This window comes from Delphinapterus leucas, chromosome 7, assembly GCF_059928025.1.
Source record: "Delphinapterus leucas isolate spDelLeu-1000000601 "Yukka" chromosome 7, BTC_Dleu_Yukka2, whole genome shotgun sequence".
Taxonomy (NCBI): domain Eukaryota; kingdom Metazoa; phylum Chordata; class Mammalia; order Artiodactyla; family Monodontidae; genus Delphinapterus; species Delphinapterus leucas.
Genome location: NC_143135.1, coordinates 49,817,876 through 49,841,966, shown reverse-complemented (window position 1 = coordinate 49,841,966; position 24,091 = coordinate 49,817,876). Strand labels below are relative to the sequence as shown.

Below are 24,091 nucleotides of genomic sequence, written 5' to 3'. Positions count from 1 at the left end.
CAAACTGTAGAAATGACAGGGATGGCTCATGGAAACAGAGACAGGTGGAACCAGGACCTCATATCTCTGCTGGTCCCTGCATGAAAGCTTCAGTTGCTCCTTTGCTTCAGCTTTGTCCCTGTGGAAGGGATATGGCCCCTTGAAAATTCCTCAGATGAGGAATGACTTTCTCCCAGGCAGAAGGTTGGCCCAGATGGAGGAAGTTTCCTGTCCTTGGGGACCGAGGGAATGAAGACGGGAGTATGATCCCTTTTCAGAGAGTGGGGAGTGGGAGGCTGGGGATGGGGATTCCTTCCCTAGAAACAAGGGCAGGATTCCCCAACACAAAGAGTTCAGCCTAGCCTTCACTAATTCATTCAACAAACAGATATGGGAAGGCCTATGATGTGCAGTGATGCCATAGACATCGTGGGTAGGCTGCAGAGAAAGTGATCAACATGAGGACACAGCTCTGCCCTGAGACCTTGCACCTTATTGCAAATACTTCAACAAGGTGAGTAACCAAAAGAGAGGGAGGTACTGTGGGACACCCAACCTAGTCTAGGGGTATCAGGGAAGGCTTCCCGGAAGCAGTGACTTCCAAGTTGATACCCAGTGGACAAACAAGCGTCAACCAGGTTTTGGCTTGTTTTCTGGCGGGGGATGGGGTGAGTGTGGTGGGATGGAGACTGGAATGAATATTCCAGCCAGAGAGAACAGCTCTGAACTAAAAGATCAATGTGTGAGGGCTGCAAAGAAAACCACGGTGAGGAGGAAGCAGACTGGAGAACTGGCATGGAGGACATTGTGGGCCAGAATGGATTTGATCCTGAGGGCAATGGAGAGCCATGGGAGGTCTAAGGAAGAGAGCAGTGGCACTGTCTGATTTCCCAATTGTGAGATCACTTGGGTCCCTGGGTCAAGGTAGAGAGGTGCACCTCCCACACCAGTGGAGAGAACATTTTGAATCAGTTTTGCTCTCAGTTTTAGAAGCTTAGACCTAAAAATAATTAGAGAAAATACCTCAAAGAAACACCCTGAAAAGGAGTGGTTACAGAAAGGGGGATAGGTGTCCTTGTGTTAAGCAAAGAATGAGTGGCCAGGGAAGTGAATCACCTGAGGGTGGGCATGCTCCCCACTGGGCTGGTAAGCTGGGGGGAGGGATTCCAGGAGCCGTCTCTCAACCCCCGAGGACTCTGGCTGGTGACAAGGGGGCCCCCCCTGCCTTCTTGCTGGGTCTCCACTTCTCCACCTGCAGGACCTGCCAAGATTGGGTGCAGGAGGCTGGGGGTTGGGTGGGAAAGCTGCTAAATCCTCCTTAGGTGAGCTGCGGGGGTGGAAGAGTTCTCTAGTCTCTTCTCCTGGAAAGGATTCTGTATCCTGTGGCCCCACAGTATGGAGGCCAATGGCTAAGTCCGTGGAGCGCGTCTGTGGCCAAGTCCAGACTGAGTCTAGGTGGTTTTCCTGAAGAAGAAAAAGGCCTCTGCAGGAGGGGGTGGAAGCTGAGAAAGAGTGAAGGGGTCATTTGGTTACTCCCCAGTCTTGACATTCATCACACACACACACACTCTGTGCCGAGGGTGCTGGGGACCAGAGACTCACACCCAGCAGCAGCGGGGAGAGGGGCTGAACTATGGGACCTGGGGGAGGGGAGAGGCAGGCTGGGCCTTGAAGGTGCAGGGCAGGGTTGTGTGGCCTTCAGGACAAGTTAGGAGAGAGGCAACCCTCCCCCTCTGCAGCTTCACACCGCGCCTCCACTACAGTCCTGCCCGCTGGGCGCTCCAGCTGGTGGGTCTCGGCTCTCCAAAGGCTCTTTCTCTCCGCCCCTTAGCCTCTGTTCCTCTGTTGTGTCTGTCCCTGGCCTTGTCTCACTGAGACTGACCCTCCGTGTGTGTCTGTCTCACTATCACTGCCCTGTTTTGTCTCATCTCCCTCTTCATCTCCATCACAATCCTTCTTTCCAACCGTGTCTCTTCCCTGTGTTTTCTGTCTCCATGCCTGCCTCACTTGCTTTCTCTGTCCCCCTCTCTGTCTCTCTCTTATCTTTGTCTCCTCTATCTCTGCCTTGTCCCACCTCCTTCCCTTCCTTCCTCTTTCTTGTACATGTTTCACCTTTGTCGCCACCTCTGTCCCTGTCTCCCTCCTGCCGCCCCCCCCCGCCCACGTCTCCAATCCATCTCTCTCGTCCATGTCTCATCCTTATCTCCATCTGTGTACCTGTATCTCTCTTGTCCCTTTCTCCATCTTTCTCCATCACTGTTTCTGTCCCTTTCTCTCCCTGTCTCCGTCTCTGTCTCCTCTCTTCATCCACATCCTCTGTCCCCATCTCAGGCCCCGTCTCTTCCTCGTCCTTGTCTTCATTCCCCCTCCTGAGCCATCTCCGTTGTCCCTTCCGGGATGGGACCTCGCTGGGGGCGGGGCCGAGGGACTGGATCGGAATAACTCGGTTATCAGGACGAATTGAATTAACTTCTTCACACGAGCGCCGCCGGGCCTGTTTCCCCTCCCTTCTGCGGGGCCGCAGGTGGAGAGGCCAGGGAGAGGGTCGGGACCCTACGGCTGGGCACGATGCATAGACTGAAGGTCTGGTCCGGATTGGGGCGGGATGGGGGACTCTAGGAATGGGGCCCCGCGCAGCCTGCCCTGCACATCCCGAGCTCTAAGAGGGCGGCGGCGACCCTTTGGGGTGGGGGTCGGGGGCGGATGGGGGCGGGGCCTTGGCCGTCCAGGCCCCGCCCCGACGAGCTCGCCCCGCCCCGCCCCCTCCTCGGGGTCCTACGCGTTAAAAGGCGCGCGGGCCGGGTTGGGCTGCACTTGCATTGCACCGGGGCGGAGCGCGGCCGCGACGGGGCGGGCGGACTCGCGAGCTCTGAAAGCCGGCCTCGGGTCCTCGGCCCCTGGCGCTCCAACCCCCATCTTGACCCCCACCCGGCCCGGGACACCAACTCCGACCCGGCCCGGCCCGGCCCCCGCCCCCGCCCCCCGGGCCGATGGACTACTCCTACCTCAATTCGTACGACTCGTGCGTGGCGGCCATGGAGGCGTCCGCCTACGGCGACTTCGGCGCCTGCAGCCAGCCCGGCGGCTTCCAGTACAGTCCCCTGCGGCCCGCCTTCCCCGCGGCCGGGCCTCCCTGCCCCGCGCTCGGCTCCTCCAATTGCGCGCTTGGCGCTCTACGCGACCATCAGCCTGCGCCCTACTCGGCAGGTGAGCCCATCCCCGGTACAACCCTCCTTCCAAATCCTACAGCACCCCTAGCCCCTGCCCTACTCGGCTAGTGGTTGCGACTGTCCCCCACAGCCGCCACAATCTCTGCCCTAGTCAGACCCTCCAACTCCCCGCGGGATCCACAGTCCCTCGTGTAGACGGGATTCCCTAGGCAGAGTTGAGCCCCACCCTCTCCTCCTTCCCTTTCCTCTTCTCGCTGCCGTATCCCTATCCCGTGCTCTTTAGGTCAAGGAAATAGATCCCCAGTGTAGCCCCAGGCTCCTCACCAGGCCCTCCCCTGCCCATCTGCAAAGACTGACCACTAAACCTCTCCATGCCCTGTATCCTTGGAAAATGCTCTCGGCTCAGGCCAATAAGACCTCCCATCCTTATCATTCCCACCCCGCTTCATGCCCGACCCCCAGCATGGACCCCTGCGGCAGATGAGCTGCCCAGCTGGGAGCCTTCCCAGAGCCCCAGCACCATCAAGCCCCTACTGCCTGGTTTTGAACCCATCAGAGCCCCAGCACCATCAAGCCCCTACTGCCTGGTTTTGAACCCATCCTACCTGTGCCCAAACCCTCTTGCGCTACTGAAAACCATTCTGTGGCCAGAAGAAAAGGATGCTCAGGTCATTGAGTAACTTTCATTTCCCCATGCCTCCTGGAGATTCTCCCAGCTAGAGTACTGCAGAACCCAGAAGCAGCCCCATGCAATACCCAAGCCCCCTGATCCAAGACCCCATCTGAACCTTCAACCTCGTGGAGCCTCTTAGCCACCCCCATTGCTCCAGTTAGAGTTCAAGCTGCCCCACCCATTCTCCTTATCTTCTTCCTTCCTGGGAAGACCACCGGGACCCAGTAGAAGATTGGGACCTGTGTGGTGGGGAGGGATGGTGAGAGACCTGGATTTGGAGAATTGAGAACCAGAGAGATGGAGTCAGAAACTGGAACGGGGATGGGGAGATTGGGTACTCTGGGTCATATGCAGATGGGGACTGGGGAGCTGGAAACAGGAAATGGGGAGATGGGCCCTAGAAAGATGGAGGTCTGAGATGGAGAAGATAGGGACAGATACAGAGAGATGTGAGCAGAGGTGGGAAGATTGGGGTACTTGGAAGAAATGGGGAACCAGGGTTGGGGAGATGGAGATAAAAACCAGGTGATGGGGGCAGGAATTATGGGAGATGGGGACCAAGGAAGATTGAAAACAGAGATGAGAAAGATGGGGATAGGAATGGGGTGTTGGAGACAGGATTAGGGGAGATAGAGAACTAGGGAGATATGACAAAGATAAGGATATTGGGGATCCCTGGAGAACAGGGAGAACTAAACGGGGGCTGGAGACAAGGATGGGGAGATAGTGTCAGAAACACTGTCCGTGGGACAATGGGTACTGGGAAGGGGTAGATGGGAGACAGGGATGGGAAGAGTGAAGGGAAGGGTTGGGGCTGGTTTTTGGAGGAGTTGGGAGATAGAGAGAGATGTCTGGGAGGAAGAAGAAGGGCAAAGAGAAGATGGAGGAACCTGGGAGGGGAGAAATAAGAACCCTTCTCAATGGGCACAAAGAGAAGAATGGTCCAGGAGGGGAAAGTTGCAGATAGATGTGGTTGGAGAGAGATGAAAAAGAGAGGGGGACACCTGGAAGAGAATGCGATATGAGATCGGGCTGAGGAAACGAGGCCTAGGAAGGAGAGGGATGCAGGGTAGAGGCGGCCAAATTTTTACATGTCAGAGAGTCCGTGGCAGGCCTGAAAGTAGACCCGCGGTCCATGACTGGTTACTGGGGAGACACAGGATGTTGATGAGACCTGACAGACAGCTAAGGCTAGAGTGGATAGAGCAGGACCTGAAGTCAGGCCGACTGAGGGAGAAACACACTGAGGGTCGGGTCCGGTAGACTGGCGGGAGATAGAGGGAACACTGCGGAGGGCCAACGACAGGCCAGCAGTCTGGATCCGAGGATCAGATTTTGGTTCCCTCTCTGCGGCTCTTGGGCCCCAGGCCTCCCCGCGCCCCGTCCGCTTTCACCCCTGCCGGCTCCATCCAGCGATAGGGAAGCCGATCCGTACTGAGAGGACCAAGCCGAGGGGCCAGGTCAGGGGCGGGGGATGGTGAGCGATCCCTCAGGGGCAGAACACAGCGGGCCGGGATCGGCCCCTCACATCCCCACCCTTGTTCATTTCCCCCCTCCTGCACACACCCGTAGTGCCCTACAAATTCTTCCCGGAGCCGTCGGGCCTGCACGAGAAGCGCAAGCAGCGGCGCATCCGCACCACGTTTACCAGCGCGCAGCTGAAGGAGCTGGAACGCGTCTTCGCCGAGACTCACTACCCCGACATTTACACGCGCGAGGAGCTGGCGCTCAAGATCGACCTTACCGAGGCTCGCGTGCAGGTGCGTGTTTGCGCGGAAGTGTGTGCGAGCGGAGCGGGGCCGGGAAGTTAGTGCCTGACACCTGGGGGTCCGAGGGACAGAGGGGCCTCATTCGGGCAGCGGGTGGGTACAGCCCGGGGGCGGCGAACTAGGACCAGGGGCCAGTCTGCAGTCTGGAGGTGATTGGGCAGGGGAGGACCGGCAGCCCCGGGAGGCGGTGGGGCCAGGCGGGTCCTGAGGCCTTCGGAAGAACTGAGCTGTTCAGCCCCACGATTTCTCCTCAGTCTCCCGGGTAGGGCTGGGCACGCAGATTGATGCTTGGGAAGCCAGGACGGAGGCCGAGTGGATAGAGGGTCAGCTCCAGGTGGCCTCGGGGCCAAACGAGGCCGAGCAGTGGCGGAAAGCCAGTCAGCGCCTCCAGGTCCCCTCTTCGGCTCTGCAACGGTGAAACCTCTGAGTCTGGAAAGCCCGGGTTCAGGGTAGGCGCAGGAGCTGGGTCGGGACGGACTTTTCGTCGATCTTACAAATCTGAGTACAGATGTTCAGCTGGCACGCCTTTACTGGAGACCCTGCACAAAAGGCTTCCCGAGTGCCCTAACCCTCTCTCCACTGCCGCCGGACGCTCCGGGGGGACTCCCGGAGCTCCTTGTAGGAAAGAACTGGGGCGAGGGCTTTGGGTGATGAGGAGAGCGAAGGCGGAGTTCCCTCCGGGAGACAGAGAACACTGGGAGGCAGCGGGATCCGCGGGTGAGCAGATCCCAAGGGGAAGAGCCTAAGGACCTGGAGGAAGGGGCTAGTGGAGGAGGGGAGGGAGGCGAGAGACGAGGAGGGGAGGGAGGCGAGAGACGAGGAGGGCAACGAGCAGAGTGGTGGAGGGGGTCAAGACTCAGAAGGCTGGTAATAATCCTGACCAGCCCCCTCCGGAAGGAGGTCTCACCGCGCCCGCCGGCCCCGGGTTGACCGGCCCCTGTGCCCGCAGGTCTGGTTCCAGAACCGCCGGGCCAAGTTCCGCAAACAGGAGCGTGCGGCCAGCGCCAAGGGTGCGGCGGGCGCGGCGGGCGCCAAAAAGGGTGAGGCGCGCTGCTCGTCTGAGGACGACGACTCCAAGGAGTCCACGTGCAGCCCCACGCCCGACAGCACCGCGTCGCTGCCGCCGCCGCCGCCTGCGCCCGGCCTGGCCAGCCCGCGCCTGAGCCCCAGCCCGCTGCCCGCCGCCCTGGGGTCCGGACCTGGAGCCGGGCCGGGGCCACAGCCGCTCAAGGGCCCGTTGTGGGCCGGCGTGGCGGGCGGTGGGGGCGGCGGACCGGGCGCGGGCGCGGCGGAGCTGCTTAAGGCTTGGCAGCCGGCGGAACCCGGACCAGGGCCCTTCTCGGGGGTTCTGTCTTCCTTCCACCGGAAGCCCGGCCCCTCCCTGAAGACCAATCTCTTCTAGCTGCCGGCCTCTAGAGGCTCCGGGCCTGCCGCCTGAGACGCCCCTGCCCCTCCGGGATCTGACAGAGTCCCTCCTCATCCTGGCCACCTGCCTGATGTCCCCATCTGTCCCACCCCCCACCGTGTCTGACACCTATGTGTGCCCTCCCCAGCTTTGGAGACCAAGTCAGGGCCACTCTCATCCTCACCCACCCTACTCAGTGGAGGGGGGTACTTTTCACTGGGATGCCCTCCAGGAGAGCCCAGAACCCCTTCTAGCCTGGTTTTCTTCAGAACCGGAATCAAACAACACCTGCCCCTAACACAGTGCCCAAAGGTGACTCCTCAAACGGGGACAGCCCGGCTTCCTCCCCTGCCCCTGCAGCTGGCTGTGTCACTCAGCTTGGAGAGCAGTCTGCTGCTCCAGCCCTTGGGCCCACCCACACTGACCCCACCCGTGCAAAGGCTGGTCGTCATTGGGATAACGAGTGGCCTGAAGGGTCCCACCACCAATTTCACCCTCATGCGTCCCCTCCCATCCCCAGCCGGTCTGGCACAGAGGGCAGGCCCGTTAGATGAGTGGAGGAGCTGCCAGGGCAACGGGACAGAGGGGCTTCCTCGTTCCTGTTTTTTTGTCGTTGTTGCTGTTGCTGCTCTTTTCCTTTGAAAAACCTGTAATTTATTGAGGTGAGTTTTGCTCAATCCAAATAAAACTTAATTTATTGAAGACAGCACACCGGCAACCCTTCTGAGTACCCACGATGGGGACAGGCTACCTGCAAGAGACCGGTTCCCCTTGTGACCAGCGAGGAACCCTGAGCTGCCACACAGCCCCAGGGCAGGGCGGTACAGACCAGGAGACAAATCTAAGCAAACTGGCGCTTTATGGCCAAAATTATTCCCCCCCCCACCTAAACCGGCCCCCATAACATTAAAGTGCCCGCCCTCCCTAAGCCCATACAGAAAAGCTTAAATAAACCCTAGCCCAGTTCTCGGGCTATTCCTTCATTTGCGGACGGACACCCCCCCAGAATGGGGGTTGGGAGAGGTCCTAGCCGAGCCCCTCCACCTGTGGTTCAGGCCAGGTGGAGGGCAGCAGGAACAACGGTGAGAGTGGGGGCCCACGACGTACCCATATGGACCCCATGGCCTCCCTGGGGCTGGAGAAGGGGTCCAGGAAGGGAGGACAGCACCAGAATAACCAAGATCCTCGGTAACCACGGCAACTGACCTCCCGGGCCCTGACTCTAAAAGGTGAGGGGCAGGATGTCCTAACTAGGGCATTCCAAATGATTGGGCAGTAGGGAACGCAGATTCCCCAATAAATAGGCAGAGAAGTACTGCCCCACCCGCTCGTAACTTTTCAACTCCGGAGCTCTGGCTGGGCCTTCAAGAGCAGGTTGAGGCGCTCAGTTCTTAGCTTCGCAGTGCCACCGCGATCACTTGCTGAGCTGCAGGGTGTCCAGAAGGAGGCGCTTGTGAGCCGGGTCCTGCACCCCAGCTTCCTCCAGATCTTCTTCGGTGATGTCGCTGTAGGGGTAAAAGACGCTGGGAGAAGGGCGAGGTGGTCCAGAGAGCCCGTAGCTCCGCCCCCAAGGCCAGCCCCACCCCCACCCTCCCACCCCCGTCCACCTCCAGCCCCGCCCCCACCTGAGAAACTCCAGGTCGTCCCAGCCATTGTGCACCAGGCCCTCCTCATAGCGCTCCAAGCCGATGGCCCGCAGCCAGGCTCCCATGCCTGCCTCGCCCAGCCCACCAGACCGCCCGACCTGCGGGCACGGAGCCTGAGGGAATAGGGCACGTCAGAGAGAGCACTGAGGGTGCCTCACACACTGAAGGAGCTGCACACAGCCACATTCTACCGCGTGCTCTGGGGTGGGGAGAGAGGCCAGGAGCGGGGCTGATTCATATGACCTCCAACTCCTCCCCAGTGCCCAGCTCAGGGCAGAGGCAACACCACTGAGCGCTGAATGAAGTAAAAGTATACCACGACCCATGGGCAAGCACACACCGACAGCCACCCCTGGTGCACATACCTCTTCTGCCAGGTCCTCCTGAATGCTCTCTCGGATGCGAGGTGGAGGGAAGCTGAGAGGCCGGCCATAGTCCGAGGGCAGTCCCCGGGGCGGCTGCAGCTCCAGGGGTCCTGGCAGGAGCACGGAGCGGCCAGGCCCAGCAGGAGCGTAGTCCACCTCACTCAGTGTCTTGGCCATCTGCAGCACTGAGCAGGAGCGGTCATCCCCACTGGCGGCCTCCCCCAGGAAAGTGCTGGTGGGTGAGGGGCCTGGGGGCAGTGGGGGTCTTGGATGGGCCTTGGGAGGTGGTGGGCCACGGGCCTCACCCGCACTGCGGCCCCGGATCACTGGCCCTGGCAAAGGATCCAGGCTGGGGGGCAGGAAGATGGCCGAATCCGGCAGAGGTGGGGGTGGAAAGTCTGGAGGGGGCAGTGTGCCCCCAGACTCTTCATCTGATGAGCTTCCCTCTCCCACACGGGGAGGCCGGTGGCGCCCAAGCTGCGGAGCAGGCACTGTGATGGCCACTTTGTTCTTGGTGGCAGGTGGGACAGGGGCCCTGGCAGGCGAGGGTGGCTCCGGGGGCAGCAGCTGGTGTGGGACCCCTTCAAGGACGTAGTAAGCAGGGTTATTGAAGCTGTTCTTAGGTGAGGGCGCCACCACCCCTTCCAGCTCTGGAGCGCCCTCTGGCTTCAACCTGGGTTTGGGAGCAGAATAACTAAATCAGGACCCAGCAACCCAAAGGGAAGGCGGTGGGTGGGTGCAGTGGAAGGAGAACTGGACTGCGAGTCAGGAGACGTAAGCCCCTGGTCCTAGACTTGCACGTGACTTTGAGCACATCACTTTCCCTCTCTGTCCCTTGGGGTCCTCATCTCTAAAACTGGGGAGACAGGGGAGTTGAATGGATAACCCCTAAACTTCCTTGCCTTACTCGCTAAGATTCTGCAATCTTTTTTGATTTTGTAACGGTGAAAGCTGAGCGTAAATGGGTGAAAACAGAGGCCAGAAGGAAGGACAATAAAAGCCTTCAATGAGAATGACCAGCCAGATTCGGAAAGCCTCTGGAGGCATCTGAGGCCGATCTACTGGGGAATCTTACTCAGGGATTCAGGTTAGTTTTACTCAAGCCTAGAGATAAAACCAAGGTAACTGATAACAGCTGAAGATGACTGAAAACACACCAGCAGTTTTTATTTACGTTCAAGTAACAATTGGATATAATTAAAAAGCAAGCCTCACTTTCCCAAAGTATGATCTACAGAATACTACAGTTGGCCACTGAACAACACGGGCTTGAACTGCACAGGTCCCCACTCATACGCAGATTTTTTTCAGTACTGCAGCACTACATGATCTACAAGCCACAATGGTTGAACCCGTGGATGTGGAACTGCAGATATGGAAGAACTGGGGATACAGAGGGATGACTCTAAGTTATACACCCCTAACCCCTGCCATGTTCAAGGGTCAACTGTAGTGCCCCAGGATATTAATAGTTATTGCATGGAAAAGTTTCCTGGCCCATTAAGTTTGGGAAACTATATTCAACAGAGTTGAAAAAGGATTTCCTTCCTGTCCACATGCTCAGAGCTTTTGCTGATACTATTGTGCACTGGGAATACCTAAGAAAAGAATCTAGCAACAACCATTTCCCAAACTCATTTGACAACAAACCAGTTACCAGCGGGGGCATCTTGTAGGACAGTGGTCCATAGAACACCCCTAGGGAAATCCGTGCTGAGACGAAGGCCTATCCCCAAACAGAAGGCTCAAGTTAAGTGTTTACACAGAGGGAGCTGTTGCAGAAACAATTTTTAATTCTATTTTTTAAGGCAGGATTGAGAGGAAAGGCTGACTGTGCTCCCTTTGACAAGAGAGCCACACCTTCAGGAGGCCTGGCTGGCCAGTGGCCATGAGCGTAGGGCCCTGGCACCTCCGGCCATGCGGGAGCAGAGCAGCCAAGCAGCAGGTGATCCCCAAGCTGGCCCTGAGAGCCACGCACAGTGATGGATAAAGTCAGGGGGTGACAGTTTCCTTCTCTCACCTGGGGGTCAAGGGCTCCTCCCGGGGAGCAGCTCGAGGTGGGGCTGGGGGCCTCCCAGTTGGTGGTGGTTTCTCTGGTTCTTCAAATAACTTGGAGAGTGGACAGGAGGCCTCTCCGGAGGCTGGCTTGCGGCTCCCTGACCTGCCAGGGGTGCACAGGGGAGGAGAGGTGAAGTAGGGGCTGACCAAGAGCCCCCGGGCACCCCTCATGTAGCACACCACACAGCCCCAACTCACCTGGGCTCCTGGCTGCCTCGGGACACAGAGGGGGCTTTGCTCTTTGCTCCTGCCTCATCCTTATCAATGCTGATCCACTCTGGGGGAGGAAGGGAAAGGAGACTCAGAGGAGACTTGGGGTCCTGCATCCCACAGACACCCCAGTGGGCTGCTAGCCCCTTCCCAGCTACTGCTTAGGGCAGGCCCACCCCCAGACGTGGCTGCAGGACTGCCAAATGTTCCAGGGATTCCAACATGCCCTCCCTGCAGCCCTGGTCCTCCCCTCCTAGACGCGCCCACACCACCCCGTCTTATGCCCCACACCCCTCCCAATGGGGCCCCCACCATAGAGTCGCTCACGGGTGCCCAGGCGCTCTGTGGGCACCCGCACCTTCATGGAGCCACGGATGTTCCCTGTCTCCTCGCCGCGGTGGGACAGGAAGGTCAGGAACTGCTGGGCCGTGCTGCCAATCATGGACTTGAGCGCCACCACGCACTCCCCTGAAGGGCAGATGGAGCAGACCAGCAGACTGCCAAGCCTTTCTAGGGCCCTGCCCGGCTTTCTGTGCCCCTTGGCCCCCCTCGATCCTCACCATAGGATTCGTAGCCGTCCATGGACTTGACTGTGAGCAGGAGGTGCTGGTCCTGCAGGTACTCGATGTCAGCCAGAATGGGCTTGAGCTGGGGCGCAGAGAGGCCCAGTGAGGAACAAAGGCCCACCCACCCCCTCCTGCCACACCGCCACTCACCCCACCCTCAAGCTCGTCCATGCTCACTCCCGTCCACTCTTAGGAAAGATCCTAATCCATAAGGTAGAAGACACAGTCCTGCATGGGCCTCTCAGAGCACTTAACAGCCCTGTAATTAATTAATTTTCTGCATCAGCAATGGCCAACACAGGACCTGATGTTTAGCAAAGGCTCAAGAGCTATTCATTGAATGAATGAATGAACCAGCTGCAACTTGGCTCCCCCCACTCCCCCAAACAGAGCACGTGCCCTCATCCTCACTCACGCCCACCCCACACACGAGCCTGTGCTGCCGGTCTGCCCGCCCTCCCAGGCAGCCTCCAGGTGGCGCTCTGCTGCACCTCCCTCTCTGTGTCCTCACCCACAAGCCTCACCGTGGGCAGCTGGCGTGAGGACCACTGCACCTTGAGGAAGTTGACGTTGTCACTGCTCTGGGCATCATTTTCGAAGCTCTTCTTGTACTCTGGGTGGGGGTGGGGGATACCCAACTGAGCGCCACCTCTCAGCTTCCCTTCTCTCTAACTAGAGGGCTGACCACTCTGGGCACCTCGGGCCTCCCATACCCTGTGGCCCACACCCAGCCCTGGGCCCCGCCTCTGACCCTCCAGGCAGGTGGAGTAGAACTCAATGAAGAACTTGGTGCGGCTGGCCGTCTTCACAATGGCCTCGATGCTCTCAAACTCGATGTAGGCCTGGTCTGAGGTCTTTGAGAGCCCTGAGGGGCAAAGGGAGGAATATAGACAGGAGGGCTGAGAGGGTGGCAGAAGGAATGGGACAGAGAGACTGAGTGCTGGGACAGGGAATCAGCAGCCCTGGCAGAGCAGGAGGGAAGGCCGGGAGGGGCCTCCTCCATCCCAAGCAACCAGTAGCGAGACCCCAAAGCCCAGACCTGGGACTGGGACAAACAGACAACCCAAGATGAGAGACTATCTGAGAGAGGACCAGGGACCAGAATGCCTGCAGGATATGGCCGCCAACAACCCACCACACCACCAGGCACACTCGGGTACTCAAGTGGCCCCAGGCAGATAGACACACGTACATGTTTACGTTCACACGCTCTTGGGCATGTACCTCCTGTGATGACCCAGGCAACACAGACACCCTCACACATCACATATTCAGAAACATTCCTACACATACATGTAAACACCCAAACACACACACACACACACACACACACACATTTAGATGTATTCAAACCTATGCACATCCCCAGGCCAGCACCTGCAGCCACCCAGATGGAAGCCACACCCACAAGCACATCCAGAATAGCCACCTTTCTTGGAGATGAACTGAGAGGTAACTCCAACCTCAAATGTCCCAAACACGGGGGAGTGGTCGCTGGTGACGATGTCATCTGTGCAACCTGGGGAGGGGAGCAGGGGTGAGGGCTCAGGGGAAAGCCCCTTGTTCTCTGCCGGCACTTCCCAAAGCTGGGGCAGGGCTGGGCCAGTGGCCGCCCAGGGTCACCCGTCGCCCTGTCTGGGCGGCTCTGACCGTAGGAGTTGCAGATGATGTGGGTCTCGGGGTAGGACTTCCAGAGAATCCGGTCACACCACGAAGGCACGTTGGTCCGGACCTGGGGCAGGGGATGGCAGCATGGTCAGAGGTCAGCTGGGGCCCCACCGCAGTGGGCCTCACAACACGCAGGAGCACCCCAGCGGCCCCAAAAGGGGCACGGAAGCTGGAGCGGTAAGTGCAGAGGCCTGGACCCTTGACCCCACACACACTCTTGATTCACTGCAGCCCCAGGGGGTCTCCCCAGGCCCAGCTCCTTCTCTTCACTCACCCCAGTTGGCTTCTGCTTGTGCCAGGCGTATGTGTCCCGGGAACCCCGCTCATAGCGGTAGGTGGGTGGGAAGGAGATCTCCTCCTCACCTAGGGAAGGCGGGGGGGATGGAGGAGTCAGGGCCAGGAAGACCCAGGGATACCACAAGGATCCCGGCCCTCAGGGACCCCCTGCCGGGCCCACACTCACTAAATCGAAGGAAAACCTTGTGCTTTTCCCGCTCCAGGTTGAGCTGGTCCACCCTGAGCAGGGGCTCAAACTCCTTCCTGCTGATGTAGTTCAGGATCTCCTGGGGTGGGGACACAAAGGCTGGAGACTTTACCCCTCGAGCCAAAGCCAGAGGTGAGAGCCCACCTGGCCCCCAGCCCAGCCTCCCTACCAGCCACCTGCTGGGCCCTGCTCACACCTGTATATCCATGTCAAGGCGGTAGTTGAGGTCCCCGAACCAGAAGAGGTGAGTGAAACGCAGAGAGATGTCAAAGGCACTGAGCTGCCGGTCACCCAGCGAGAGCAGCCGCAGGATGTCCAGGTAGTTCTGGTTCCGTCTACAGTGGGGGGTGGGGGAAGGCCTCCAGGGTCAGGTGTCAGGGACAGGCATGAAGGTAAGACATCTCTGGCTGGGGTCAGGGATGGGCCAGGGATCAGGATCCCTGGGGACAGAGGAAGGAACTGGGGACAAGGTCAAAGTCAGGGAGAGACAGAGGGGTCCTGAGTTGAGGTAAGGAAGAAGGGGGCCTTGGGGGACAGGGATGTAGGATGTACTGTAGACTAGGATATGGGAGAGGGAATCGGTCTTTGTCAAAGAGAGGATGAGGCTAAAGAGACAGTTGAGAAGGTGCCCCCTCACCGGGCAGTCTTCTCATTTCCCGAGGTGAGGTGGCAATTCACAAAGCCAAACGAGGTGCCATTGAACATGAAGGAGACACCCACGGCCCCCTTGTTTCCTGTCAGGGCAACAGAAGAAGGCCTGAGTCACCCCCCGTGGGCTCCCGACTCCCCTCTGCCTGTCTAAGCAGCAGTGGGAAGATCCTCCCGACTTCCCCACGTACCATGAGGCAGGCAGGCCCCTGCACACACACCCACGCCTTCCCGGGGGTCCACACGGGGCACATGCAGCCCCATCTGGATGGCCTGGGTCTGTCGGCATGTGTGAACAGAGAGCCCCTGGAGATCACAGGGGACCCCAATAGTGAAGCTGCAAGAACCTGCAGCTTCTGAGCAGAATCTATCCTGAGGGACCACTGGACTGCAAACAGGGAGACCTGGGCACTATGCCAGATGCCGGGCTCTACCACGTACTAGCTGTGTGACCTTGGACAGCTCACTTGACCACTCTGGGCCTGAGTTTTATCACCTAAGAAATGGAGGTAATTATCCTGGCCCTGCCTTCCTGGTGGGGCTGGAAGAGATTTAGAATACGAACATGCTTTGCAAAGTTCAAAGAGTTCTATAGATGGGAAAGCTGAGACTACCCAAAAGGGGGAGACCCTGGACCCTGGGCTGGAGAGGAAGCAAGAAGCGTGGACAGAGGGACCCCACCCTCCCTACTCACCCAGGGTATTGGCGATGCCAGTCTTCACGCTGGATGTACTGACGTGGCTGATGCGGTTCTCATGCTCTGGCTTGACCAGCACAGCCACCTTGATGTTCCACAGTGACTGCATGGCAATCTGGGGAAGGGGTGTGGGGTCACCCCTGCCCCGAGCTGGGCCACTGTCCACATCTCCCCCACCCCGCCCAGCCCATACTACAGACTGTTCTGGAAGTCACAAAATAGGAAGGGCTGACACCCCTTTTTCCTGAGGGACCAGAGAGAAAGAGCCCTTCCCATAGCATAAAGGACTCCAGTTAAACTTCCTAAAGGATATGTCCAGAGACCAGAGGGAGAGCTCTCCAGGGTCGCGCGTGAGGTCAAGCAGGATAGTTGGGGGCAGTGTGTGAGGACGCGGGCTGGACAAGAGGATGACCCTCACCGGGCGGTAATCCAGATCTGTGAGCTCCTTGAGGCTCCCGCGGAGCAGGTCCAGCCACTCGCGGTCGCCCACCGAGTTCTCCTGGGTCCCAAAAACATAGATGTCATGGGGTATGGTCACCGTGACCTCATCCAGGGTCTTCCCCAGACCCTTCGATGTGAACCAAGATGTCACATTTTTTGGAGGCGGCACACTTCCTGGAGGGGGGAGTGGATGCAGGTGGTCAGGCCCCTGCATGGGGCCCTTCCTCTCTCCCACCCCAGCCCCTGCACGGGCCTGACCCATGTTCCAGGTGCCTATGAAGACGGAGATCATGTCGGGCTCGTCCTGCTTGGAGTGCTTATTCTTCATGAGCTGCAGCAGCTGGCAGAAGGCCTCCCGCTTCTGGGGGGACAGCAGCCAGTCAGGGGCAGGTGGGTGGCCAGGAAACCCCCTTCCACGGGGAGACCCTGCTAGGTGGCAGGTTCAGGAGGAGACGGACATACCTCTCTGGCTCACCACCATACACCCACTCCTCAAGCATACAACAGGTACTCAGTAAACGTTCACCGAATGAATATGTGAATCCACCCTCAGGCTGCCCACTCTCAGTATACCCACTCTCTGCTCCATCAGAACTGCCCCACCGCGAGGGATGGCATGCCTACATCATGTGTTCCCCCTCTTCCCATCCAGCAGGGACTCCTGCAGTCCCCAGTGGCCTGGCCCACCCGCTGCTCACCCGGGCGCTGACAAAGATGAAGTCCTTGCGCTGCGTCCGGTCCTTCTCTTTCTCAAACACGACGCCCAACTTGTTCTGGACCCGCTGGGACTTAATGAGCTGGCGGACTAGGGGATGGAGGATGGGTCACACCAGCCTGTGCCCTGAGGCCCAGGGGCCCACCCCACCCCCCATCCCAGGGTGGGCCCTGGCTCACTGCGGTCATGCGTGAAGGTCGTCCAGTCCTCCTGTGAGTCCCGCTGTCTCCGCAGTAGCACCAGCCGCCCACCCTCCACGTCCACACTCAGCGTGAACTTCTGTGACTTCCCAATCTTGGTCAGGTCACCCAGGGTCACATCCAGCTTCACCTACAGGCCAGGAGGTGGAGGGGCTGCTGAAAAGACCTGGGGGCAGGCAGCACCCCCTTCACCTCCACCCACTCTTTGCCCTGTGAGGTTCCCCCCCACCCCCCACCATGTACCTCAAAGGCCTGCACGGGGATGGTCTTGGCCTTACGTGTGGATGGCTGCAGCGGGGTCGGGGGTGCCGTGGAACTCATGTCCTGTAGGGCCTTCAGGGCCTGGAGGGGGCAAGGACAGGGCAAGGTTAGGAGCCTTGCTGATGGCTGGGGCGGGGAGGGACACGGCTGATGTGGGGCTCAGTGCTAAACTACAGATTCAGGGTTCAGATCAGTTAGAGCAACGCAAGTGGCCAGGGACCGGTGAGTGGGTCAGGGATCAGAGGTCAGGGGTCGGGTCACCTTCTTCTGGATGCCTGACAGGAAGTCCTTTAGCACTGACAGCTTTAGCACCAGGCTCTCTAGTTCCTGCTCCCCAGTCTGTGGTGGGTTCTGCGGGGAGAAAGAATGAGGCTCGTCCGTGAGGCCACCAAGCAGGAGGCACCCCACTCAGCGCCAGAACATGAACCCACTCCCCAGAGGTCTCTCCACAATCCCACCTGCTGCTGCAAAAGGCGGGTCACCATGGGCGAGCTCTGCTGGTCAAACACCTTGGATAGGATCTCCAGGCCCGACAGGACCTTGTCCACCTCACTATGGGAAACATCAGGTCAGAACTCCCCACCCCGACCCAAGTATAGGGAAGAGGGGCTGAGTGTGTAGCTTCAGCCGCCACCGAGAGGATACAAGGGTTCAGGCGAGGAAAAGTCAGGAGGCAATAGCTGGTTCCTGGTTCAGGGCCAGAGGTCAAAGGTCAGGGCATTTGTGTAGCAAGGCAGCAGGAGAGGACAGGTGAGAGGTAAGGGTGCAGCGCGTGGAGCTGGATGTCCCAGGTACCTGTGCAGCCTCCGGCATGAGGTGGCAAGGGTGCGGGTGAGGTGCGGCAGGTTGCTGGCTCCACCCCGCACAGCCTCCAGATCCAGCCCGTAGCTACCCTTCAGGTACTCGTGCGAGACAGTGCTCAGCCCATTGGGAGCACTTCAGGAGGGGTTAAGAAGTCAGTGGAGGCCCCGCTGACCCTGTCCCAGCAACCCCACCCCATTCCTAGAGGAGACGGTACAGGTGGCAGTCATAGTACGACAGGCCAGGGTGTCTGCCTCTGGGGCTGAGACAGGGCGGGGGTCCCTGGGGAGGGCTGGGGGCTTAAAGGTCTTCCCACCTTCGGTGAGGACACAGTTCTCAGAGAAGAAAGGGACTTCCTGCTCAGGAGGGGGTTGGGGTCTCACCTCTCAGCAGCCGGAGTCGTGGGGGTCTCAGGGGCTGGCAGGGGGCTGCTGGGCCCGAGGGGGGCAGAAATGCTGGTAGAGCCAGAGCGCGGGGGCAGTGGGGGCTTCTCATCCTCCCCATCTGTGGACAGGGGCCAGTGGGCAGTGCTGTGAGCCCCCTGCCCTCAGTGAAGTATGGGGGACACGATGGCTGTCAGAGACTTGCGTGGAAAGGGGTAAAGGGCCCAGGCACCATGGAGAGTGGCAGCGGGCTTCAGGGGAGTCAGGCTGAGAAGATGGGTTGGGAAGTCGCAGGTAATGGCCGGGGATGGGGGCAGGGAAGGCATTCGTACATTGCACCCCGGGCAGCACCTGAGGCATCGCGGTCATCCGGCAGGTCTGGCTCTCGCTCCCGCTCCACAGGCAGAAGCAGGGCACACACCAGGCCCTGGTTGGGCTGGGCGTACAGGCCGATGAGCTCCCCCAGGGTCTGGAAGCGGCGCACAGGCACACCCTGCGAGGTCTGCAGGCCAGCAAGAGTGGGAGAAGCATCAATCAGCTGGTCCCAAACCTTAGGCTGGAATCAAGGTCAGGGGTCAGGGTCTAAGCTCCTACCTGCACGGCCAGGAAATCTTCTCCATCAGGGAGAATTCGATATGTGTGCACATGCTTCTGATACCTGACAGCAGAGCAGGGGATCAGAATCTGTCACCCCCAGGCTGGGGTCTAAGTCCCAAGACCCTGTTTCCTCCTACCAGCGGGCTCAGCCCCCAGGCCCCTCGTCTAGGTTTCCTTAAAGCTGTTTGCCCAGGCTGCACAGGGTTAATGATGGGGCCAGTCCCCTCTATCCTGCTAGTGCCAAGCAGAACAGGAATGCCCAGACCCACCCACCCCTACCCCAGGCCTACATACACTCCACACCCACTGTAGGGCCCCGGAAGCATCAGGCAGCTCTTTTGTGGCCTCCACAGCTGTCTAAACAGACCCTCTGGGCTTTGGTACCAGTCTGGGCCCCCCGCCAGAGTAAGAGTCCTCAGAGGCCTGGGTAACCCGTCTGCGTGCATGGGTGACGTGCTATCACACGTGTGCCTGCTGCCTGTGTTTACACTGGTGTCTGGCTCTGCTGGAGTCAGGTGTGTCTGGAGTAGTTTTGCTGGGGGGGTGTGAGGATATCATTCTAGGGCTTTCTCCCCCCTTCCCCAGACACCAGGAAATTGGGATGACCCATGGGGTCCCTCTAGGAGCCCCAAGCTAAGGAGGGGCAAGAGGGGTGCTGACAGATGGTAGCAACAGCTGAGCAGGTGACAGCTGAGCCTGGCCTGGATGGTACAGGCTGCACTCAGTGGGGGTGGAGGATCCCTCTGCAGCCGCACCTCAGGGCAGGCTTGCAAAGGGGGTCACCTAGGCCGTGTGTGTTGGAGGTGGGTATTACTAGAGAGGACCAAATGCATATTTGAGGATACTCTACACCCTAGCCACAGGGCCATCCTCTCCCCTCAGGTAAGCCCCGTCCAGGGGCTCTCCTGACCACTGGGCACAAACTGTGTGGCTATCTGTGTGTGACTGGGTGTGTTGGTTTTTGGACTGTGGGTCTGTGTTTTTAAGAGTAATAGCATCCCATTAACTGAGTCCTGTCTCTGTGACAAGTCAGGTACTCAACGTCCTACAGACGTGATCTCATTTAATCCTCATGTTTTAAGGCAGATATTATTATTATCCCTCTTCTCCAGAAGAGGAAACTGAGGCGCAAGGAAGAAAACTGATTTGCCTAAGGTCACAGAGCAAGTAAAAGGTAAGTAAAAGGCAGAGCTGGCATTTAAAGTCAGGATGGAGGCCAGGACCTGTATCCTGGCCTGCTGGTTGGATTGACTACGCCTGCTGGGGCAGGGCTGTGTCCTGAATGTTTCCCCTGTATGCGTGGGTGGCATATACAGGTAAGCAAGTATGTTTCTGATCACCCACTCCCAGGTTCCTGAGATGCAGGGAGTAACCAGAGTCAGCCGGTAAAGCTGAAGCCCTCACACACAGACAGCCCCTCACCCCACCCATCCCCTCCCCTGGCAATGCAGCCAGGACTTTTCCCTCCTGGGACAATAATGTTCCCATCCAGACACAGGCCCAGCTGTCCCCCTCCCACTCAACAGCTGATCTAGCACCTGCCTCCCTCCCCTCCCTAATTAGGGGGTACGCCTCAGAGAGGGTTGGCATGCAGGACTCTAGGTTATTCATCTGCCTAGGCTGTCCCTCTTCAGTCCCCTATTGGGCCTCAGATATGGGACATAAGCTGAAACTTAAGGGACCCCTTCCTCTTCAGATCCACTGCCTAGGCCAGGGTTGTTCAACCCTCAGCACCACTGACATTTTGGACTACATAATTCTTTGTGGTGAGGGACAGTACTGTGCATTGTCGGATGTTTAGCAGCAACCCTGGCTTCTACCCACTAGGAGCCAGTAGTACGATCCCAGTTGTGACAACCAAAAATGTCTCCAGACATTGCCAAACGTCCCCTGAGGGGTAAAATCAACCCCAATTGAGAACCACTGGCCTAGGCCAGTGTACGCCTAAAGATGTGAGGAGAACAGAAGGGAAAGAGACACAGGGATAGGGACTTGGGAGGGCTCACAGGCCTGAGGAGGAACATAACTAGGTCTAAACAAAGCAGCCCCACCACTTCCCACTCACCACCTCCACTCCAGAGGCCTACAGGAGCCCACCCAATGTCAGATTCTGGGGCTCAGGGGGGCAGCTCAGGAAGAAGACTCCAAAACTGAAAGTGCAAACTCACCCAACACCACTGCCATGCACGGCAGATGGGTACAAGCACAAAACCAGGCCCACTCAGAGAGCTGCCAAGTCTAGCCCCACGCTCAGCACCCATAGCTCAGGGCTAGGGCAGCAGGATCCCAGAGCCAGGGCACACACACTCACTCACTGATTCATGAAATAATGACATGGAGCCATACTGCCTCACTCCCCTTCTCAACACCACCCTGTCCCCAGCCGCAGTCATACATACCCAGGCAGGCCCCAGCCTCAGTCCCGGGGCACAGAAAAGCCCCCTAAGGAAGCTGCTGGGCATCCCCACACACCCCATTAGTTCCTCTGGCCCCAACTCGCACTCAGACACCCAATCCCTACATAAACAGAAGTGCACACAACCGTGGGATGCACATCCTCACCCCTGCCTGGAGGATGCTTGCGGGGCTCTGCCAGAGACTCCCTACACTTTCCCCAATTACAGCGACCCTGGGCCGCAGGACCCCGCATACTCTGCCCTCAGTGCTGCAGCAAGTGCCCCCAGACACACAGCAGGAAGGAAGTGCTCCCGGCATCCTTCCTCAGGCCCAGCAGAAAGCCAAGGCCCCCACTGTGGCGGGCGCAGGCGTCCCACTGTCCCGGGCCCTCCCCACAGCACTCAACGAAGCCCGGGCCGTGCCCCCGCCCGCCGGGAGCCTCGGCCCCACTCACAGGACGCAGAGCGCGAAGGCTCCCGCCACGCTCTCGCTGTCTCGGACCAGGAAGCTGCCATCGCGGCCTGCCCGGGCCAGCAGCTCCTCGGCGGCGGCGCGGCTCAGGTCGCGGTGGTACCAGGCGGGGGCCGGGCTGCCCAGAGCGGCCCCAGGCCCGGCGCCCCCTGGGCCCGGCGCCCCGCACGCCGAGGCCATGGCCAGCGCAGGGTTCAGCGCCGCCCGCGCCCACCGCCCCGCGCCATCCGCCCTGGGACGCTCGGCGCTGACGCTGGGACCGGGCCCGGGTACCGGGGCTCGGGACCGAGCCTGATGATCCGCTGGCGGGACCGAGCCGGGGATCGGGGCTCCGTGCTCCGCCGCGCTTGCCGTCCGGTTTGCCGCGCAGCCGCCGCCGCCAGCAGCGCCGGCCTCAACTTGAAGAGAAAGAAAAGTTTGTTCAGAGGCGGCGGGGGAGGGGCAGGAGCGGAGCGCAGTGCCGGGCGGCCGGCCCCCACCCCCACCGCTCGGCCCAAGGCCCGTCCCGCCCCTGCCCTCACCCTCTTCCCCGCGGGGAAGCTGCCCTCTGCATTCCCGCAGGAGCCGGGACCCCCCAAACCCCAGGGGAGGCCGGCCTCCCAAACCCCACAATGATCCTGCCCAGCCATCACCACCCGGAGAAGATCCAGCTCCTAACGCCCGCCTCCAAGCCCAAGTCAACCCATCCTGCGCCCCGACACTTTGGGATTCCCGATCCCCTCCCCTCCTTTCAATACTCACAATTATATGACCCCCAACTCCCATAAACGTCTGATTCCACCCCCAAATCCTTTCCATTCGGCCCCCCTACAGACTCGTAGGATCGAGTTACCAAAATCCCCGAAGGATCCAACCTCCTGCCGTCTCTCTCCCCATCACCCCCAACTCCCGTGAAATCCAGCCGCTACTTAGACCTGAACCCCCAAACTCCACTGGGTCCCAATCCCGCGTGGGGGATCCCCCACAAACCCCCAGAGGAGGTCCAGTGTCCTCGAATCCCCATGCACCGTCCCTGGCAGCCCCTCTCAGCCCCGGCAGAGCCCTTCCCCCCTCTCGGCCAAGTTCCCTGGCACCATCCCCCATACCCGCAGGCCCCGGCCTTGAGGGGTTCAGCAGCCCGAGGTCAGGCCTTTCCTTGCCCATCTAGAAGAAAGTTCCCTCAAACCCATGGGCTCCCGACCTCTCCCCAGAGCCCCGGCCGCCGTACTCAGACCCCCACCTCCTGGGCTGCTCCGATGCCCCCTTCCCCGGGGAAGCAGCCCTGGACTCTCAGCGGCCACTTAAGATGGCCATCCTCTGCCGCCGCACCCCCCCACCTCGCCTTCCGCCCCGCCCGCCGCCCCGCCCCCGCGGCTCTCCGCCGAGCCGGGGGTAGAACCCGCGCGCCGCCTCGCCCGGCCCAGTGCCTTGATTCCGGAGCCGCTAACCAGCCGATTGACCTCGGGCGAGTCACGGCGCCTCTCAGAGCCTCGCCTTCCGGCTCTGTAAAATGGGGATAACTTTATGAGGGCAGACTCAATAGGACTGTTCTTGTAAAGCTCACCGCACGGGGCCTGGCATTCAGTGGGCGCTCCCGAACAGCGGCTATTTTTATTATTAATTAAGGAGTAACGAAGGTGACAGCTGTGTAAACTGTAAAGCGAGGCAATGGAACGAACGAGTATTATTAGCACCCGCCCCCATCCCAGCTACTCCCTCCAAGTCAACAAACTCGAGCCTCTGTGGGCGGGACGCGGAGCCAGGAGCGCCCTAGACCAGGCTCGCTCCGACAACCCCCGGCCCCTTCCCCTCCCACAAGGGGCGGTAGGGCCCCTGGGCCTCCCGGAAAGGGGGCGGGGTCCTTAGGGGGGGTCTGGCCCGCCCCTCCCCACAAAAAGACCTAGCCGGTGGCTGCGTCTCCTGGGAGTCCGCTTCCTGCCCCGCCCCTCCGCCCCCTGGATCCTTAAAGGCGCAGGCCTCCAGCCTGGCTCCCATTGCTGCCAACTCTTAGGCCGCTGTCGGAGGATCCCCTTTAACCTGCGAGAGAACTTTCACTTTGCTAAATTGAACCTGTGTCTGGGTCAGTTCCGACGAGCTCCTTTCTCTGTTTCAAATGTGCATTGACTTCACCCAGCTGGAGCAAAGCCTGGGACGTGGAGCGGGGTCCGTGGGGCCTTCCAGACTAGGTAAATGTAGTGACTGAGACTCACCCACACGGTAAACAGCGTCTCAGGACCCCTCCAGCAACCCAATAACTCGTCCTCCAATCTGTGGCCAGCTTCCCCTATCAGTCACCTCTTGGTATGAGGCGGCGGGAGAGACCTGGACTACGAGTCTTCACTTCTGGGTTCTCGTCCTAGCTTGATGACACCTCCTGCCTGGCGTTCTCACACAGGTACCTGCGCCTCTCTGACGATAACTGCGGTTGGGATGTGGAGACAAAGCCCTCCCCAGGGGGAAAGGGGAAGGGGGAGACCCTGAGATATAAACTCAGGCCCAGTTCCTGGG

The 24,091-nt window shown here is 59.6% G+C and overlaps 3 protein-coding genes and 1 long non-coding RNA gene across 7 annotated transcripts in view; 3 read left to right on the top strand and 1 right to left on the bottom strand.

The window, feature by feature from the left end:
- CLPB (ClpB family mitochondrial disaggregase) overlaps positions 1-472 on the top strand; it is a 176,500-nt gene extending 176,028 nt beyond the window's left edge. The window contains exon 19 of the transcript XR_016393826.1: positions 368-472. The gene's annotated coding sequence lies outside the window, so the exon portion shown is untranslated. The remainder of the gene's footprint in view (positions 1-367) is intronic.
- A 2,213-nt stretch (positions 473-2,685) lies between these two features.
- PHOX2A (paired like homeobox 2A) lies at positions 2,686-11,849 on the top strand. 2 transcript variants are annotated; one of them, XM_089915258.1, is made up of 3 exons: positions 2,686-3,186; positions 5,395-5,584; positions 6,492-11,849. In XM_089915258.1, exons 1-3 carry the CDS (start codon positions 2,970-2,972, stop codon positions 6,991-6,993), a joined length of 909 nt encoding a protein of 302 aa, XP_089771384.1. In that variant the 5' UTR covers positions 2,686-2,969; the 3' UTR covers positions 6,994-11,849. The 2 variants fall into 2 exon arrangements, with proteins under 2 accessions (XP_089771384.1, XP_022421517.2); XM_022565809.3 differs by having other exon boundaries at positions 2,689-3,186; positions 5,395-5,582; positions 6,541-11,849.
- INPPL1 (inositol polyphosphate phosphatase like 1) lies at positions 7,664-22,924 on the bottom strand. 3 transcript variants are annotated; one of them, XM_022565804.3, is made up of 29 exons: positions 22,824-22,924; positions 21,588-22,002; positions 18,734-18,797; positions 18,491-18,641; positions 18,140-18,260; positions 17,751-17,891; positions 17,414-17,507; positions 17,217-17,306; positions 16,938-17,036; positions 16,674-16,824; positions 16,478-16,584; positions 16,038-16,140; positions 15,757-15,953; positions 15,336-15,453; positions 14,631-14,727; positions 14,190-14,328; positions 13,973-14,072; positions 13,784-13,872; positions 13,492-13,573; positions 13,271-13,360; positions 12,593-12,706; positions 12,366-12,454; positions 11,836-11,923; positions 11,588-11,743; positions 11,264-11,342; positions 11,028-11,168; positions 9,008-9,680; positions 8,622-8,755; positions 7,664-8,501 (listed from the first exon to the last, which is right to left on the bottom strand). In XM_022565804.3, exons 2-29 carry the CDS (start codon positions 21,782-21,784, stop codon positions 8,411-8,413), a joined length of 3,795 nt encoding a protein of 1,264 aa, XP_022421512.1. In that variant the 5' UTR covers positions 21,785-22,002; positions 22,824-22,924; the 3' UTR covers positions 7,664-8,410. The 3 variants fall into 3 exon arrangements, with proteins under 3 accessions (XP_022421512.1, XP_089771378.1, XP_089771379.1); XM_089915252.1 differs by lacking the exon at positions 22,824-22,924 and having other exon boundaries at positions 21,588-22,075; XM_089915253.1 differs by lacking the exons at positions 17,751-17,891; positions 22,824-22,924 and having other exon boundaries at positions 21,588-22,075.
- Positions 21,944-24,091, top strand: part of LOC115802131 (uncharacterized) — a 66,544-nt gene continuing 64,396 nt past the window's right edge. The window contains exon 1 of the long non-coding RNA XR_004022523.2: positions 21,944-23,978. This is a non-coding gene — a long non-coding RNA (uncharacterized LOC115802131). The remainder of the gene's footprint in view (positions 23,979-24,091) is intronic.

Bases quoted from the DNA above. Each gene is read 5' to 3' on its own strand.
- PHOX2A (XM_089915258.1), top strand. From the start codon at position 2,970: ATGGACTACTCCTACCTCAATTCGTACGACTCGTGCGTGGCGGCCATG. The intron at 3,187-5,394 runs GTGAGCCCATCC...ACACACCCGTAG, and splicing joins GCCTGCGCCCTACTCGGCAG to TGCCCTACAAATTCTTCCCG. The intron at 5,585-6,491 runs GCGTGTTTGCGC...CTCCGGAAGGAG, and splicing joins ACCGAGGCTCGCGTGCAGGT to GTCTCACCGCGCCCGCCGGC.
- INPPL1 (XM_022565804.3), bottom strand. From the start codon at position 21,784: ATGGCCTCGGCGTGCGGGGCGCCGGGCCCAGGGGGCGCCGGGCCTGGG. The intron at 12,455-12,592 runs GTCAGAGGCGGG...ACCCCCACCCAG, and splicing joins CTACTCCACCTGCCTGGAGG to AGTACAAGAAGAGCTTCGAA. The intron at 8,502-8,621 runs GTGGGGGCGGGG...TTACCCCTACAG, and splicing joins GACGACCTGGAGTTTCTCAG to CGACATCACCGAAGAAGATC.